The sequence below is a fragment of the Ooceraea biroi genome, chromosome 4 (genome assembly GCF_003672135.1).
Source record: "Ooceraea biroi isolate clonal line C1 chromosome 4, Obir_v5.4, whole genome shotgun sequence".
Classification (NCBI taxonomy): Eukaryota; Metazoa; Arthropoda; class Insecta; order Hymenoptera; family Formicidae; genus Ooceraea; species Ooceraea biroi.
This window is the reverse complement of record NC_039509.1, coordinates 11199767-11213693: the sequence shown is the minus strand read 5'-3', so window position 1 is coordinate 11213693 and position 13927 is coordinate 11199767. Positions and strand designations below refer to the sequence as shown.

General features: G+C 43.1%; 1 protein-coding gene across 1 annotated transcript in view; it reads left to right on the top strand.

The window, feature by feature from the left end:
- Positions 1-211: 211 nt before the first annotated feature.
- Positions 212-13927, top strand: part of LOC105275815 (insulin-like growth factor 2 mRNA-binding protein 1) — an 86050-nt gene continuing 72334 nt past the window's right edge. The window contains exon 1 of the mRNA XM_011332937.3: positions 212-401. Coding sequence (XP_011331239.1) covers positions 227-401 — 175 coding nt within the window. The 5' untranslated portion in view covers positions 212-226. The remainder of the gene's footprint in view (positions 402-13927) is intronic.

Below are 13927 nucleotides of genomic sequence, written 5' to 3'. Positions count from 1 at the left end.
TCCCGCTCGCGTTCGTCGTTCGTGTTCCGCGTTCCGCTCTTTCGCCGGGTCCGCGTGGATCCCGAGTCTACGACGAGGTCAGTACTCGAAGTTGGGTACGCGAGTCCGCGCGCGCGCACGCGCACCCAAATCCTCGTCATCGAGCCTGACGCACGTGACTATTGAGCCGCGAACTCGGTTGGAAGCCGGCATCATAGCGTCAAGAAACAGCGAGCAGCCAGCCACCATGTCCAAGCTCTACGTGGGCAATCTGCCGTCAGATTGCAACGAGAGCGCCCTCAGGCAGCTCTTCCAGGAGCACAGCCTGGCGTGCACCACGATCCTGGTGAAACGCGGCGGCTACGCCTTCGTCGACTGCGCCGATCAGTCCACGGCCGATCGGGCGATCGACAAGCTAAACGGTGAGTTTCCGCCATGAGATGAATCATGCTAACGCTGCCTGTTGATCACGCTTTTCATCGTGCTTTCCATCGTGATGATGACCACGACGACGACGACTACGATGACAACGGTAACGAGGAAGAGAAAGAAGAGCTCCAAGGGGAATGCTTTGCATCGCCTCGTCATTTGTATATTAATAAAAACGCTTTTATCGCTTTGCCACCTCTGCTGCTTTCTGCTTTCTCCCACGCTTACGCGAGCTGTTGCAAGCTCATGAATCTTTCCTATATATATTAGTCGATTGATGACTCGACTATGTGTATGCTCCTAAAAGTTGTGACGAGCAGAGATTCCGATAAAGTCCGGCGAGATTCCGGCAAATCTTCGAAAATCTGAATAACCGAATTAATATTGAATTTTCTGCTCTATCAACTTATCTATCCAAATCCTACGCATCGATAGTTTCTCGCTCACCTTAGCCTCCAACACCGCTATTATAAAGATGCTTTGCTGTACATTTAGCGCCAATTGCGTTTGTCTGACTTTTATTCTGCATTCGTATTAAATGAACGAAAAATCTAAAGTCGGATAACCGCATTGGCGCTCAAGATATATAATTTGCCATGCTTTGTTTAGACGCTTTTTGATAGATCATAAGAGCGCTGCGTAGCTGTAAGAACTTGTTTGCCTCGGATACTTTCTGGATATCGGAGCGAATGAAAGAGATCACCGAAATATATTCGGCGAACCTCTCAAAAGATATCTAGCAAAGATATCTGTCACGTCGCTGTCGTATCAATAGTTGGAAGGTCAATTGTTTCTTCTTCTTTAACAGATGATACTCACGGTGTAACGTGAAATGAACCATGTATCGAAATGCGTATCGATACATAAGAAAATAATGACTAGCGATGTGACAGCTGAAACTGTCAATATCTCGTGTACCGTAATTGTCAAATGCCGTAAAATCCCGTGCGTGCTAACTGCAGAATCACAGAAATACTAAATAAAGCAGGGAATCATCAATAGGATATCAATCAGTATAAAATCATCGATATAATCGTATAAAATAAATTATTCTCAATTAATCATGATTACAGTAACAATAATAATTTGCATTATGTAACCAAATATGAGAATATTAATCTTCAGTAGTGAAAAACTTCAGTAGTGAAATATCTTTCCGCCACAACTTTCATCGTTAATATCTAGAAGCTCATAAAAAAGCAAGTTTCATAACTGATGGAAAAGTAGTTTGCAGTCAGAATTTTCATTCAATTCTCATTAAACTGCGCAGATTAATGAGAATTATAAATAAGTAGATAGTTATAAATAGATATATTGTGGACAAATGCTCGTTGTCGCTCGACGCTCCAGTTTTAATCGTCAACGCGGCGGGTTCGGAACTACAAACGGTCGGCGTGAAATTCGTGTGATCAACGACTTTACGAGTGTCTGAAATGAGGATATCACCCAAGTGTGCGCGCGCGCGCGCGAAACTGACGTTATATCTAGTGAGCGGCACTTCCTACGGCCCGAAAAGATTGCCCAATTCATAACCGGCAAGAGCGAACTCGAGCTTGAGAACCACTGCGTCTCCGAGTTCGGTTTCCGCCAAGAAAAGAGACGATTTTTTCGTCCGCGTCTTCGGTATGCAACACTCGAATTCCACTTGATATCACCTGTTTCGAATCGCTCGGAACAATCTAGCGTGCCGTGTAAGAATCGCGATCTTATCTCGCTACGATCATGAGTATCAACGTCCTCAAACATCGCAGAAGTGTCTTCGCCAACTATTTGCAGTGGAACACGTTAAATGCGAGATAGCCCGTAAATCGAACGGAGACGGAGCTAAGTTTGATGAATCATAGGCTTTAGAAGACCGAAATACAGTAATCATTGTTTAAAAGATCATTCAACTTAATTTGGGAGCAAGCCGAAGAGCGAGTCGTCGTTGAAGCACTTGATCGGTTGCGTCTTAATTGAAATTTCCCCGAAACGAGGCAGTACCGTATGCTCAACATGCGCGGAAAACTTATCCACGTGGTGGGACAGGCGCACGCATCAGCAAAATGGCGCCGCACTACGGCGCGACAAGGTCGCGCCTGTGTGCTCGCTTCGGCGATAAGTCGCTGATAATCGTGTGCGTCGGCCAACGTGCCGTTGGCGATCGTTCCGATTACGAGAGACCAACTCTTCCCGCCAAAACGAAGGCTAGGCGCCAAAACGAGAGATTTACCGGCGACGAGGCATTTGTTACTATTTGAACCCGCTGCAAGGCGCAGTTTTTAATACTCGAATGTTTAGTTTTATTACGTGCTATTTTTATGTTATAATTTTCTAGAATAAAATTTTTATTTTTTTTTTGTAAAATAAAATATCGAACGTAATTTGGGCAAAAGTAAAACATTTTCCTTGAAACTCGTTTCGAGATGAAGATCCTTACACTTTAGCTTCGGTCCATCGATGTTGCTTTTCGAGACACATCGTGCAGAAATTGTCAGCCGAGAGGAAGTTAACTGTGCCTGACGAAACGTCAGGCGCCTGAATACGTTCGTTAATCACTAGAGTGTCAGGAACTATACTGGTTAATTATTACTCTACGCATTCGCATTTTTGCAGACTTCTAACTGGCGTAGCTTGACATTATAACATCACACAAATTCATCGAGAAACATCCAAAATGAATTAACGTTTATAGCAGTTCTATCGAAAAATTATTTTATATTTTGCTGAGAAATTCAGGGTAAAACGGTATAGTGATACTTTACCGATTAAAATCTCGAATCAATTTTGACGAAAGACATTAGAAATAGATATATACGCGAAACTATAGAGATCCAAAGGCGAATCTCCGAGAGTGATCTTTGCATATGAGAATTAAAAAATAGAGGCTGCGTAATAATTTATACATTTCACACTTTGCGCGCTTCTCGATTCTTTCTCGTGGAAACTCGTCACTTTAGCAGGCACTTTAGTCCTAACCCAAGGTACTCGGACTTATCCCGGTGTGATCGCGAGGAGTTCGACCGACACTTGACTGGAACTCCGAGTCACGCCCGCGCGAGTAGCACTCGGTCGGTGGATTCTTCCGCAGCCGAAGAGAAGAAATGTGGTCAAGGTTGTGAATGGCTGCGCGCGCGAGCGCGCGTGACGTATGGGACCCCCGCCGCCTCCGCCTCCGCCTCCAACGTCGTCGTCGTCGTCGCCGTCGTCCCCGAGGTTAAAATTTACATCGCGAATAGTTGCCGACCTCATCTCCTCGGCTCTTCTCTTGCCTCGCCCGCCGAAAATCGGTTAGTCACACTCGTCACGTTCCGCGGCCATGCTTGGTATCCAGATCATAAATTCCATTGACGACTCTGTAGCACTCGTGCGTCCTCTCGCGTTCGACGGCCACCTCATTACAGCGTGTTAATGCACGCACGTGCAGATCATGTCGAGGAGACCACGTTTCACTCTCGACCAGTCAAAATTCATTGTGATTCCAACGAGCTTCGAATAGCTTCGAAAAACAACTGGAAACGGTAGATATACATTTTTTCGAAACACTGTTACGATCCTGCTGAGCTAACACGACATTTTCGGTCCTAATCAAATATCATCCGTGGAATGAGATAACTGAGAAAAAGTCGAGAACCTCTTAACGTTCTCGCACCAAACTTTTATGACGTTATATACACATTTTCCGGAAAGAAAATCTCTTGTATACCTAAGATATACAAAAAATTCTCGAAAGGACTATTGTTGGGCTACGGTTATAAAATTTTTTCGGTATCGCAAAGAAATCTTGTCTGAAAAGCAGATTTTACGTTGGTACTCGCTGGCGGCTTTTTTCTGCGCGTGTAATCGTGCATTCTTAGCTCGATATATCGAGCGCGCGAGGGCTGCTTAGAAGCGAGCTACAGGAAGGAGAGCCGGGACGAGCCTCTCGGAGAGCGATTCATGGTGAACGCTTTCTCTCCCTCTACATTTCGTTAGCAATACGGTCGTTGCTTCTGCAGCGCAAGGGCCGATCCTCGGATACAATGCCGCGCGAAGAACGTTACCGACGAGCCGAGGCCAGAACTAGTTTGGTGGGTTGTTGAGTTAGGTTTTAGAAGAACTCTACCGCGAAGCCGCGGTCTAATCGGACTTTAGGTAGCTCGCACGCCGCTCTGTCTAGCGGCCGTGTTGTGTTTATTCGCGTTGTTTTAGAGCAATTGCTACCATCGAAATAAAGTGGATTCTTGGAAAATTAAAAAATTATTTCTAACGCGCCATGCTATATTTACATTTTAATATTTTATTCCGAAATTTATCATTCTAAAATTATTATTCATGGTAGATTTTTTCCAGTGACAAACATATCAAACAATAAGAAAAAATATCTATAACATAGATATTTATTTCATTTTCATATTTATTCATTTTCTATAATTAACATCAATCGACAATGTTCAGTTCTGGAAAGCCAAATTAAATGTACTTTTCGTTTAATACGAAAATCTCCCTGTTCGATGTCTGTTGAGGGTCTTTCGATAGGTTCAGAAGTTTCCGAAAATTTTCTCGAAAATCGCATTTTTTCCAAATTCCGCATCGGATCACAGACAGCGCAGCGTGCGGTGCATACACGTGCGTGCATAGCATGCGTCTTCCTCTTTCACAGCCGGCACTTTCGCGCACGCCACTCGGCACGATTTTGTAGACACGAAGCCGGAGCTAAAAGTCGAAGTCCGCCGAGACGCCAACAGGAAGCTGCCACATTCTTTCATTCGGGCCACCTTCTACTGCTTCTTCTTCCCTCGTAATACGCCGGCTTGTACCGAATCGATCAGCCGTTATCCGGCCGTATCTCAAATCGTGCCACGAAATTCGCCACTTTATCGGGACCAATCGAAGAGTGTTATCAAAGTGATCTGGCAAATACAAGCTAAACATTTATTCGGTGTCTTGTTTCGTCGTGTACGTCGTCAGTGCGTAACATTTATTTTACGAGATAGACAAAGAGAATAAAAATGCACGTCGCTCATTGTAGGGAAAATTATTTATTGAGCTTTGAATTCGGAGAAGGGAGTTTCAGACGTTTTTTTTTTCAAATGAGAAGACGTATCGTAGTTGCCATATCGGCACGAACAGCCGCCGACTGCGAGGGTTTACACCCACCCAATGCGCTCACAAGAGCTAGAACGAGCAGATGCTCCTAGGAATATATTATTCGCATCCGAAACTGCCTGTGCTCGACGCACTCTTTTTTTCAAACGTCTCTTTTACGAGACGTCCCATTTGCTCGAGATATACCACGTACGTTGCTTTTTCCTTCCCCCGAAATGCAGTTTATGAATGTCGCAAGTGACGAGAATGACACGGTCATCCGTCTTGGCCATTTCAACATACATGTTGTAATTCTGGTGCATTGTCAGTTGGTGCATCGCGCGGCTAAAATTGATGAAAGATCATTATGCACCGCAAGATGTACACTCGTTTATAATGAGCTGTTGCAATGATATTAATTACAGGATATTATACAGAAACGCGGATATCTGCACTTCGTAATCTGTACGAAATCAATATATCAGTCACTTATTCCGAGAAGCGCATTTGCACTCACTTGCGTGAGTCACGTTCACGAAATTGCGATTAAGATAAATACATCACATCAATGTGTATATCCGTATCCCCGCTTAATTTCTACGTCATGCAAAAAGTCATGTAATTTTCGTGGTCGCGCGTATCGTAATGCAATGCGCCTCGCGCCCGAAAATAAAACCGCTTGAAACCGTGTCTCGCTCCTCTCTCTTTCTCTCTGTGAAGGGAGGCAGACACCGTCGAGAAAAAAAAGTGCAATGACTCTGTATTATTTCTCGCACCTTTCTCCCGGCCGTGCGTGAGCGCGCGTACCGAGTTTATGCGGCCGAATAAACATGTCCGCGCAATCTCTTCCTTTTTTGTAATCGCTGCCCGCGGCCCGGCCGGCTTGATTTGTCGCGTGCCTGCTCGGGACCACCTGCCCCCGAAAAAAGTTACCTGTTAACAGTGCACCGGTAACCGACACTGATGGGGCCTTACGATTCGCCTCTCTCTGCTTCTGGCACGGGCCCGGCCAGCCTTCGGGCGCGAACACCGAGTCGACAACTCCTTGCAGTGAAGCGATCTCGCGGCTGACATGAGCCGAGAGACGGACGGAGACAGGAAAGCGAGTGGCAATTATTATAATGAGGGTTTTCCAGGGTTGACCGAACGCGATCATTATTATTAACCGTTTTGATGCGCCGCACCTGATTGATGCGTATCATTTATCACGTCCCGGGTAATAAAAAAAAGGCTTGCGTTTCAAGCAAAGCAAACTTGGTATTCCCTTCATTCCACCTGAACGTGCCGGACTTAATTGATTATCAGTATCGAGCTGAGTACGTAATATATTCACTGTCTTTATTTCACAGGCAGAAAAATCGTCTCGCGCTGCAAGCGCTGGCTCGTCCCCTTCGAGCGATTCAGCTAAGGGCAAATCTTTCGGAGCTCGGGCTTAATCGCTCTTGATCTTAGCTCAGGTTCTCAAGGTTCTACTCGTGAAACCTTACGCCTGCGTCGCGGTGCATACGGCGCAGTAATGGCGACCGCGCCATGTGTCGTTATCTCCGCCGGTGTGCATACGAATCGGTGCAGGCAAAGTGCAGCCATGACCGCCACGCGTTTGTCCATGAAATTCGCGCGTTGCGTCAGCGGAAAGGCCGTCCAAGCATTTAAGAACAAGAATATGAACTTGTATTCACCAACTGCGCGATCATCTATCAGGGTGCGAATAGAAGAGGCGAGGATTCACCAACGGAACGGGGTCGGAACTTGTTGCTCGCACGATATATCCGCGAGCGCGTTTCCGCAGTCTCGATTCCTCGTCCGGTGTGAGTCTCCCTTCTTCATCGCACCGGCAATAAAACGTGCCTTTATATATATACATATATATATATATATATCGCTCCAGAAATACATAATTTCTTGAAGATTCCAAGAACGCTGGGAATGACACAGTTTGCGATGGATACTTCGTCGCTCGAAGAAACGTCGTGAATGCACGTGACAATTTTCATTTTTCTCTAATTTCAAGCGGAAAGTATACGTTCGGCGTAATTCCGTCCCGTCTTGAGCGTAAGAACTTATAGAGAAACGGAGCTGAATTCAATGGTGACGCAAATAGAGTTTCAGTGAGGGAATCACCGGCGCGTCTGCAAAAAGGAAGGAAGTGCTATCTTTAGCGACACGGAGAGAAACGGCAATAGTGTCTCTTCACTCGTCTTCTTTCCCGTCACTCCATCACAAAGCAACCACCCTTTGAAAATGAATAACTGTTATCATCGACGACATTTATACGTGCATCACGTTAGATTGAGCTTTCCTAAAACAAAAACGAATTTTATTATACATGAGAATATCTGAAAAAATTAAAAGCCTCTTAAACGTGCAAACATTTCTTTTCCAAGATCAAGACGTTCGATCTCTCATCATCAATGTTCTCCATTCGCCTCTTGGTGCCTTCCGTCTTATCACATTTAGTTTGAAATTTATAACCATCTCGCGAATTCGGTCTTAACTAAAAAAAACTGCACTTGTAATTACGTCGTAAGATATGTTAGTTCAGATAATGTCCGTTCAGATAATGATCGTTACGACATGATTTAATCACAACAGATCAAATCTATCTCTTTTTCTCTTGTTTTCTCTCTCTATTATCGTGTTAATATATTGAGTCAGTCAAAAAGTTCGGTTCGAGTTTTGCGTAAAATTTTATCGTATTCAGTAGAAACAAGTTATTCATCAATCAAGTTAAAGTCAAGTTTAATTATCGTTGTTTATGATTGGACATTGTTACGATCGATTTGTAAATCGATTTGTGAATCGATTAAAAAATTAAAAATCGGACTAAACTTTTTGACTAATCTAATAGACAATCATCTTTTTCTTTGAAACATTTAGATCTCCATTATCTGTCTTCGTTATTTTTGAACAGATCTATTTTTCACGTGTCTTACTATTTTCTATTTCTTCAAGCGAATTTTTTCCCGAAATATATTTCTCTTTCTCTTTCTATCTTATTATCGTTGCCTTTGTCTGTCATGACCTCTGCTCGACTGCTCAGAGACACGTGTTTGTTTTAGATATCTGGCCATTGACTTCCCAGCAAATAGCGCGCGGCATCACTGCCGGAGTTTTCGGCGGTACATAAGCGCCTCGCGATCGAAGTCGTTTCCTGCCATGCGTTTCTATTCGTCACGTTCACAACTGTTAAATGTAGCCGTCCGATTCTGAGTTTCAGTCTAAATGAGAGGATGCGACCTCTCAATGAAAGCGATCTCCATTGAACTCTCCATAAGCTTTTTTCACCCCCTTCTTTCTTATCTTTTTGAATTTTCGAGGATACTGACCATGTCTCTGGTATTTTAATATTGGAATAAATAAAAGATGAGAAACAGCACTTATTAATTTTAAGCTAAAGCAGTAGAAGATTCCAGTGTGAAGAAAATAAAGTATTTACTTAAAATAAATGTTGTAAATTTTGATGATAATTTTAGTAATGATAAAATTAAAGCAAATTGTAAAAACAGAAAATAATTTTATCAAGTAGACAATTTAAGAAAGACAGAGACATATATTGACAAAAAATTTGTCTATTTGAATTTTGAATAGAAATTTTGTAACTTGTTAAGGAATCCAGATAGAATTTCAACATTATCGAATGATCATTATGATATCCCGTTAATACCTAGCCGCTACGATAGCGCTAATCGCTGATGAAATCTATCAATTAGCATTCAAAATAACTTCAATGAATTATAGATGAATAACAAATTTCTAAAATATCCTACTGAGAAACCTCTCACATCGCATATCTTTTCTGTAACTCATCAGCCGTCATTCATAAATGCTCTAAAAGAATCCGAGACTATTCTTGCGCAGACGAAAATTTTACAAATGCCAGTTAACAGTATTAAGAGAAGGCCCCTTATTGATTCCTCTAAAGCGTTACCGTAAAAAATTGCGAGGCCTCCGAGTAGACAATGAAACCTCGTTCGTTTTGCGATTGATCCTAAGTGGATATCGATTTGACAGAAATTCAGTTTGGGTCTCAAACTGGCGGCGGTGTCGGGCATTGAAGGATGCGAAATCTCGCGAGATGAACGATAATGGTTAAAGGGTTAAGGGCGGAAGGGGGAAGGAGGGCGCACGATATATGTCCGGTTCACGTGTGCGTAATTGTCAGGTACACACGGAGAGAGACCCGGGTCTTTCGACAGGTGTCAATGAACCGGTCAACGACGTATCCATCGGAGGATAAGCGGAGGACGAAGAAGAGGCGATAGGCTTCGCAGGGAGAACGGGCGGGAAAAAGATACGAGCGAGGCTCTCGTCCGCACCTGCCTCGCTCGTACAAGTCGAGAGCACACGGTGATTTCGTGATCTGCGAGGCGGACGCGCCTCTTGTCTCGAAAAGCGATTTTCCGCGCGCGCGGAGAAAGAGAGTCCGGTGGTTCGTGTGTCGAAAGGAACACTCGCACGTGTAAAAGAATCGAGCGTGCATTTTAGGAAGTCGTATACTCCTCCTTTACGCGTGTTTCGTAATTTCACGGGACGAAGAAAAGAGGACCATGAGTTATTAGCCGTGAAAAATTATTAGCCAAGAAAATTACGTTCCCGGGAAATTTCACGTTCCTCCGAGCGTAAAAAATGAAGCTATCTGCTTTGAACCGGAGAATCGGTGGCGATTAGATATGGCCTTCTTGGGAATTTATTTTATTTTTCCCAAAGCTTCGGTCACGAAAGTGATTGTCAACAATTACATTTGATCACGAATCTGATAGTGGGCTACGTTAAATTACCTAAAGCGTGTCCGATAATCGCGTGCGGAAAATCTTCGCGAGTAATCTCAGATAAGCAGCAGATAAAACAATTCCACGGACTTCGTTATTTGTTGAATTGGATCAAAGTCACGGCTTACAGATATTTTGGCGCGTTGGAGCGCGCGACCACCGCCGAGATAAAACTTGAAGAAACGTTATATGTGTGCTGGTGAAAAGCGTATCGCACGCTATCGACCGGCACGCAGCGTGGGCGATATGATGGTCGATTCCGAGCGGCCAGGGCTCCGTTCTCTGGTACGGGAGGAAGATGGCAGTCCGCATGTCGAGAAAAATTACATCGGCACACCGCCATTAATCTCCGAACGAGCGGATATTATTTTAATTCTCAAGTCTCGGGCCGAGTCTCTTCCGAGAAATGCCGGCCTTTGTCCCGGCCGGCTGCCCAGAAAGAAAAGTGACCGAGTGATTTAATCTACGAACGAACGAACGAACAGCGCGACCCTGGACTGCTCCTCTCTGATGCTCGCTCTCGCTGGTCCTCCTCTCCTCTCTCGTCTGTCTGCCATTGGCGAGATTCGTTTTTGCTTGCCGAATTTGCGACGACGACGGCGACGACTGTGTCGTCCCTCGAACCCTGGGACCGTTTCTCGGGAAAAGTCGCGACAAGCCACTTCCTCGGGTTAGAGTCTGTGATGCTCGCACGAAGTCGAGGAGCGTGAGACCAGACCAGTAATCTCACTGGAGTTCAGCTTTTGATGGACCAACGTCTTTCAACACTGTCCAAGTGGGATGTTACGTTTGAAGAGTGGAACATAAACGCGCGAGTTTGTTATTCCGTTTATTAAATATTGAATGTAACATCTGCTGGATTTAAGCACGGATGTAGTTTAAAGCGAAAGTCATAGCTCCGATTCGACACTCTAGCCAATTATTTATTTTCATTTTATTACTCATCATTGAAAATTGAAAGAAGGATATCTCTTGACGCGTTACGGATGCTGTTACGACTTCTGAATTATCTAAAACGAGATCATTTTCAATATATTATTCTAGTTAGACGAAATGCAGGAAATTGCGCTGTTTACGGTGCATTTATGTGGCGCCCATCATTTCCGTTTTTGACGATCGCAAGGCATTATCGAGCGGACAGATAAGACGAAGTCTGCTCAAAAAAGTCCGCTGTCTTACTACATCCAGATAATATAGACTCAAAAGCCGAAAGAACGATACCGCTGAGAGATGCACACACGTGCCTGCCTGCGTGCGTGCGTGCGTGCGTGCAAGTGTACGCTTGCCTTCCCTTCATTCTCCGCTTACGCAGTGTGGCCGTGAAACGCACACGGCCCGGCTTCGTAACGGTCTGAAACTCTGAACTTTGTACGCCGTCAGATAATGGCCGTTATCTGCGCCTCCGCGCACAACTTTCATTGACGAACGTACATTGGAAGCCGCGGCCGAATTCGAGCTGAATGCGCGACGAAAGTTAAAAAAACATTCGGATGTTACAACAAGCAGGTAAACAATAGATGCATTTGATATACTAATTGAGGAAAAAAATGTATCTTTAAGTTATTTTATCTAATATTGTCCTGGTTTTTGTAACACTCTTCTTTCCTGAATTTTTTCAAAATTTGTATATAATAGATAATAGATAAAATGTATACAGAAAATAAACAAATTTAGATTATGCATACGCGAACGTACATTTATATACTCGTTCACCAAGTGAAGGAAATTCAATTTTATGTTTAGACTCGCAATTATCAGTTGACAACGAATCAACCGATGTGATAAAACGTCTCTTATTTCCTAAACGAATTAAAAATAGTATCAACATGTCACAAAACATGCTGGTACAAAGACTAATAGGATTGCGTTTGATAGAATGTTTTTTGCATGTTTTGGGCACGAGATGCACTTGTTGCACCAAAATGCACGGACGTATCATTTTCGACCGATGACTTGTGTAATCCGGAATAGCGTAATCAGTGCGAATGCAACAGTCTTTACACTATGACAGGATTTATCGCATGACGCAACACCTCTCTCAATTTCGTCGAATTAGCGACAAAAACTCATTGGACCATTATATTTTGATAAGGTTTGATGGTGGAAGTGCATCGTAAATGCGTTGCATTGATCGAATTTTCTGCGTTTTAATTGCAATATGTTTTTACAAAACAACGTCAAATGAATAGGATAATATAATTGTTAATATTATTTTATTTTTACACATGATACGGATATTAGTATTCTTGATGATCAAATAATTAGGAATTATATTTTGACTTCAAGTTTAGTTTTGCTATGTAATATGTATTATGATATTCAAAAAATACGTAAAATCTAGAAGATTAAGAATTATTAAGAAAAATTAATATTAATAATATATAATTTGCCGACAATTTCAATGACTAAGATTTAACTGATATAATTAATATGCAGTATTATGTTAATACACAGTTTAACAATATGATATCCAAAAGCAAAATTTACCTTTTTTAGCGGAGTATCAAAACTATGATGCTTGCTTACGCGCGAGCCGGATGCAGCTCGTTTTTGATCGATAGAACCAAGGACGACCCGTCAGGCTCGCACGTTTAGAACATCCTAAATTTGCTTTCCGCTGGGGATCCATTCCCATTCTTCAACCCTTCGATATAAAATTCAATATAAAATTTCCAAATTTGTCATCATTTAACAAACTTGAATCGCAAACTATTCAAAAGTACGATTTCTCAATTTTATTTTATTCTTTTATTTTATAATTAAGAAGACGAAACATAAAACTTTATATAAAATACAATAAAAATCATATTGTACACTAAAAATAGTTTCTTCAACAAGGTAAAACTGAAGAGCGTGGAAGGATTATTATACAACCCTGCATACATAAGTCTAAACAGGAAGAGGAAGCAATTAGTCCACCAAAGTAGAATATATAATAGTTGGCTTAGTAGACCATAGCACGTAGGTTCATATCCTATATTAGGCATTAAATATCGGGTACGAATACGAAGTCACGTTTTAGCCGACAAAGTAGACTTCTAGAAAACACTTAATTAAAATTTAATTAGAGAGAGAGAGAGAGAGAGAGAGAGGGCCAAACAAAAATCGATAATACATTCCATAATATTTATACGCAGCTGTAGCGGAAAATGTTATATTTGAGGAACAGTGAAGTAATACCATAGAGGTTTGAAATTTTACGGTAACTGGAACGATACGTAACGAGTGCGGCATTTGTCCAGCATTGTAGCAAACTTGCACCACGAGGATTATTTCGGAGCTGCGGTAATTGGTCTTGTCGTTGAGGAATGAGGCCGGATACCTCGCGTTTGGCGCGCTTTTCTGCGCGGATTCCCAGTCAGGACCTATCTTAACGTGCGTGGGCCTGCTCGCTTCATTCGGCAAACTAACCTACCCGTCTAAGTAATCCATTGTGCTCCTCGTGTTCTCTTTGTGTGGCCGCTCTCACGCTGAGGGATCGGCGCGAGGGCTAGAGGGACAGAGCGATCAAGAGAGAAGGCGAGGAAGGAAGAGAGTGACGAGAAAACGAGCGAGCGAGCGAGAGGGTGTGAGGACGCGAGAGATAGAGAGGAAAGAGGCGGGATCGAAGGAACGAGAAAGAGGCATGCCACAAGGCCAGCCGAGTCCTAAACGATTTCTGTTGCCTTACGCTTCTGCCGTGCTACAATCACCGCGGATTGACT